The sequence below is a fragment of the Ictalurus punctatus genome, chromosome 23 (assembly GCF_001660625.3).
Source record: "Ictalurus punctatus breed USDA103 chromosome 23, Coco_2.0, whole genome shotgun sequence".
Lineage (NCBI taxonomy): Eukaryota > Metazoa > Chordata > Actinopteri > Siluriformes > Ictaluridae > Ictalurus > Ictalurus punctatus.
In genome coordinates, this window is record NC_030438.2 from 18,977,522 (window position 1) to 18,981,472 (window position 3,951).

General features: G+C 38.1%; 1 protein-coding gene across 12 annotated transcripts; it reads right to left on the bottom strand.

Annotated features, from left to right (window-relative positions):
* Positions 1-486: 486 nt before the first annotated feature.
* LOC108256186 (uncharacterized) lies at positions 487-3,403 on the bottom strand. 12 transcript variants are annotated; one of them, XR_008393303.1, is made up of 5 exons: positions 2,373-3,354; positions 1,813-1,897; positions 1,409-1,505; positions 1,175-1,285; positions 487-951 (listed from the first exon to the last, which is right to left on the bottom strand). XR_008393303.1 is itself a non-coding variant. In XM_047150315.2 (4 exons), exons 1-3 carry the CDS (start codon positions 2,908-2,910, stop codon positions 1,210-1,212), a joined length of 714 nt encoding a protein of 237 aa, XP_047006271.1. In that variant the 5' UTR covers positions 2,911-3,321; the 3' UTR covers positions 487-839; positions 1,175-1,209. The 12 variants fall into 12 exon arrangements, 8 of the variants coding, with proteins under 8 accessions (XP_047006271.1, XP_017308271.1, XP_017308273.1 ...); XR_008393301.1 differs by having other exon boundaries at positions 1,175-1,505; positions 3,117-3,403; XR_008393300.1 differs by having other exon boundaries at positions 1,175-1,505; positions 2,373-3,355.
* Between the last annotated feature and the right edge of the window lie 548 nt (positions 3,404-3,951).

Here is a 3,951-nt window from a genome sequence, read left to right on the forward strand (position 1 = left end):
TACCGTCAGTGTTACTACTATAACGAGCGAATGTGTCGTTCGCGAATGAGTCGGCTCTTTTAGGTGACCGTTGAGAGCATCTTCACACTTGCGAGACGTTTATTATTATTATTTTGTTTATTAGAAGGTAAGGTGAGATTTCATGAATTAATATCAATCTTTGTTAGCTAAAGGAGAATATTTATGATTTGGGGGGGTGTTGCTGAGCCGTTTGGGAGCCAAGAGTCGGCTCTTCTTGGTGAGCTGAGTCAAATGACTCGACTCATTGAAAAGAGCCGGAAACCCCCATCATTTCTGTGTCTAATTATAGCCTCTGTGCATTAACATGCTTAGAGTATTACTCGGATCGAGAAATTCACTACCTCTGACTTTATACAATGTGTGTATGTTTACTGTACCTATTCAAATACTGATGATACTATAGTTTTTATGGTGTACAGGTATAACTGTTTAATTGATTTAAAAACCAAGATAGAGACATCAGAATGACAGACATGTTATTTTATTTGTCATTTAATTTCTAAACGATAACTATGTTAACTGGACCAACAAGAAACCAAGAAAACATTTTCATTCAACTCAATTACCCAATTATTAATTTATTTATACAGTATATACATATACAAAAGGGGCACTTTTTGCCCAGAGAGCACAGAGTCTAAAGGGAAGAAATATGTCCTGGTCATACGGTTTGTGTTTGTGACATGGATGTAGCAGAAAGAGCAGCTTGAGCCATCTTTTTTGCACGGTGTCGCCTTGTCGCCTCTCTCCAAGCCTTCCTCTGCAGCTTTTTCATGGGTTCAGGTAGTTCATTAATGGTCTTTCTGTTTTGCAGATACCTGAATGGTTTGCAAATACACACATCAAAGAAGTGGGTACTTCTCATTTCATTTAATTTTGCTTCGTCATTTCCTTTCCTTTCTTCCCTTCCTCGCTTCTTAGCTCCTCCCTCTGAGGATGCAAAGAAAGGAAACAAGGATAGGACGATTTGAGGATGAACTTGTTTGCCAAATCAGATGACCTCATTCACTGAAGTGACACTCTAAAGCAACTTATTGATGAAATGAAACTATGACGCATTGTTCTTTAATAAGTAAAAAACTTTTTTGGCAAGATGCTATAGTATAAGAGGAATAAAACACCTCTGGATGTGATGTTGTTGGAAAATAATCACCTTTGTGGTGGTAACAGTAACTCCACTTCATCACATCACCTGTCATTGTTTATTTTCCTAGAACAGCACAGCGTGGAGTGTTTTATTCCTGAACACACACCCATTTTACTACTGCTGGAATGTAACAATGGATGATTAAAAAAAAAAAAGTCACAATGGTTATGGAAACATTAGAGAATAACATTTTCTCTGTATTACTGTTACCACAACAACTGGCAATACCTCATACAGTACCTCAAGTGGTTCTTCTCTTTCCAGGCCAGGTATTTCGCAGGATCAGCCCGAATCCTTTCTCTGTACCGCCTCACATTCTCATACCGTGTCAGTCTCCCTGTAGGCAAGCACAAGAAAACGTGTGATGTATATTGTACACCTTACTGGCCAAAATAATCAGACTCTTGTGGCCCAACATCCTTATTGGCTGTCCACACACACGGATGCCTCCAAGAACACGTGTTTTCTTTAGAACAAGCTAGCCAGTTAATATCGGTGATCACATTTTGGTATGAAGGACTACAACGAAGAAGAATCACAACAACACAAAGGACAATGCTTGGGCAATCTCTCCATGATTAGCACCCATATACAAATCATTACTTTTTAAGGTTACAATTATACAAATGCAGGTACGTTCTAACCTGCACTCGTTTTCCGTCTCTTCCATTTATTTAGATTTTTCCCCCGACTACCTTGAGAATCAACGGCCCTGGGTCACTGCTCCACCTTGTGAAAGAAATAAAAAAGAAATAATACGTGCGTACTTTGCTGATGACGAAATTTGCGTCACGCGTACTGTACGCTGTTCCTAGCGTACGCGTAAAAGGTGAAGTATACTTTGGGTTTTAACAGGGAAACCAGGCCGTTATCACTTATGTTTGTGATTGTTGACATTTTAAAAAGTGCCAGCGATATTATTATTATTATTATTAATAATAATAATAATAATAATAATAATAATAATGCCCCCCTGTGACCTCAGAAAGAGACACGTAACCGCTTACTTCTCACAGGAATAATGTGGAAAATACAACACCAAGCAACAAATTAACACCAGAGTCACTAAATGACATGATAAATATTTCCAATAAACATATTTAATGTGCTTCAGGGTGGAGTTTTCCTTTAACATTAATCGCAAAACCAAATAAATCATCTCTTTCTTCTAGAGAGAGCTGAGGACAACACGGCGCGTGCATACTTCTCTCAAATCCGGTGAAAACTGGATCTTGATTAACTGAGTGATGATTGTTGTCGTCGTCGTCGTTGTTGTTGTTGTTTGTCCCGTATGTCTGGATTTGCGCGTTTTCAAAGTTCACTGCAGAATATTCCTCTGTCATTTCACTCTTTATAAACAACTGGCTCTCGTAGAAAGGCTCTTCCTCTTCCTTTAGCACCAGGACACGGTCGCTCTCTGATGAGACATTTTGGAAAGACGCCGGTTCCTGAACTCTTTCTTCGACATCAGTACTGAAAGTCACCTCCGCTGAGATTTTGTAATTAGAAGAGATCTGTCGTAAGGTTTGAAGCTCCTGCTCGGCGGCTTTTAACTGAAACCTGAGCGCCGCGTTTTCTCTTTCCGCCTCGGCTAACTTCGCCTCATAGCAGTGCGACTTCTTCTCGTTTACGTCGCAGAAAATCTTCAGGATGGACATGACCGCCGTCCGGACTGCTGTCTCGATAGCCGAGGCTTCGTCTGCGTTTAACAAAGACGTGCCTCTGTTTTGTATAAAATCCATTTTAGCACCAGACGAGCGATTAATAATAATAATTACCTACTATAGTTCGCCTCAGCTTTAGTACCAGCACCACTTGAACCGGCTACTGAAATAAATATATTTTTTTATTTTATTTTAAATAATAACGTATTACTTTACAAATTCCTACAGAATCGGTTGCACAACGTAAATAAAAACAGGCTATCTTATTCTAATGAACATCCCACCTGACATAGTTGAATGGTTTTGTTTACTTCCGGCGGTCAGAGGTCACGGACTGATCTACATTTCCGCCGCGGCGTCCTCTAGTGAACTCTTCCAGTTCGACACTCAAACGAGCTCAGTGGAACTGAAATTAAGTTAGCTTCTATCCAGAAGGTTCTCAAAATGGCGTCCAAGGACCCCTAGGAGTCTGTGAAGCATGTGATATAAATAAATAACTCAAAAATATGTAGGTCTATGAGTAATGTCAACTGTAATGTGTCCTGTAAGTGGAAAATAAAAGAATAAAAAGCTCTCTGTCTCAAATAAGTCTTACTGTAGGCACTAATACTGTGGATTTTGTTTCTACATTTAAGGCTGCAAAACATTTGGGTTTTCCTTACTCCATAAAGAATAATAACAAAAGTCTACTGCAAATAGCCCGAATATAACAAGACCAACTAAAACAGGACAAAGTTTGTGATTTGAGTCTAGTTTAGATCAAGGAGCAGCTAGGGCAATATTATGATATAATACTGTGATAAATTATGCCACAATACATTTTTCCAATTCACTTAGCAGTTCAAGTCTACAATTGGACACAGCTAATTTGATGCTAAAATTTTGTATTCAGTCTTTAAAATTGTAAACTGGAAATGTTTTTAGTAGAATTATTTAATCAAATTGCCAGAATGTTTATTTATTTATTGTAGATTTTTAAAAACCAAAATATCAAACTCATATGTATTTTTTTTTAAATATGTAGTTTGTTTGCTAACCTATGTATTGTGATAGCATATCATAGAAGTGTCTTCAAGTATCATGATATGATATTTTTGTCATATTGCCCATCCCATATCG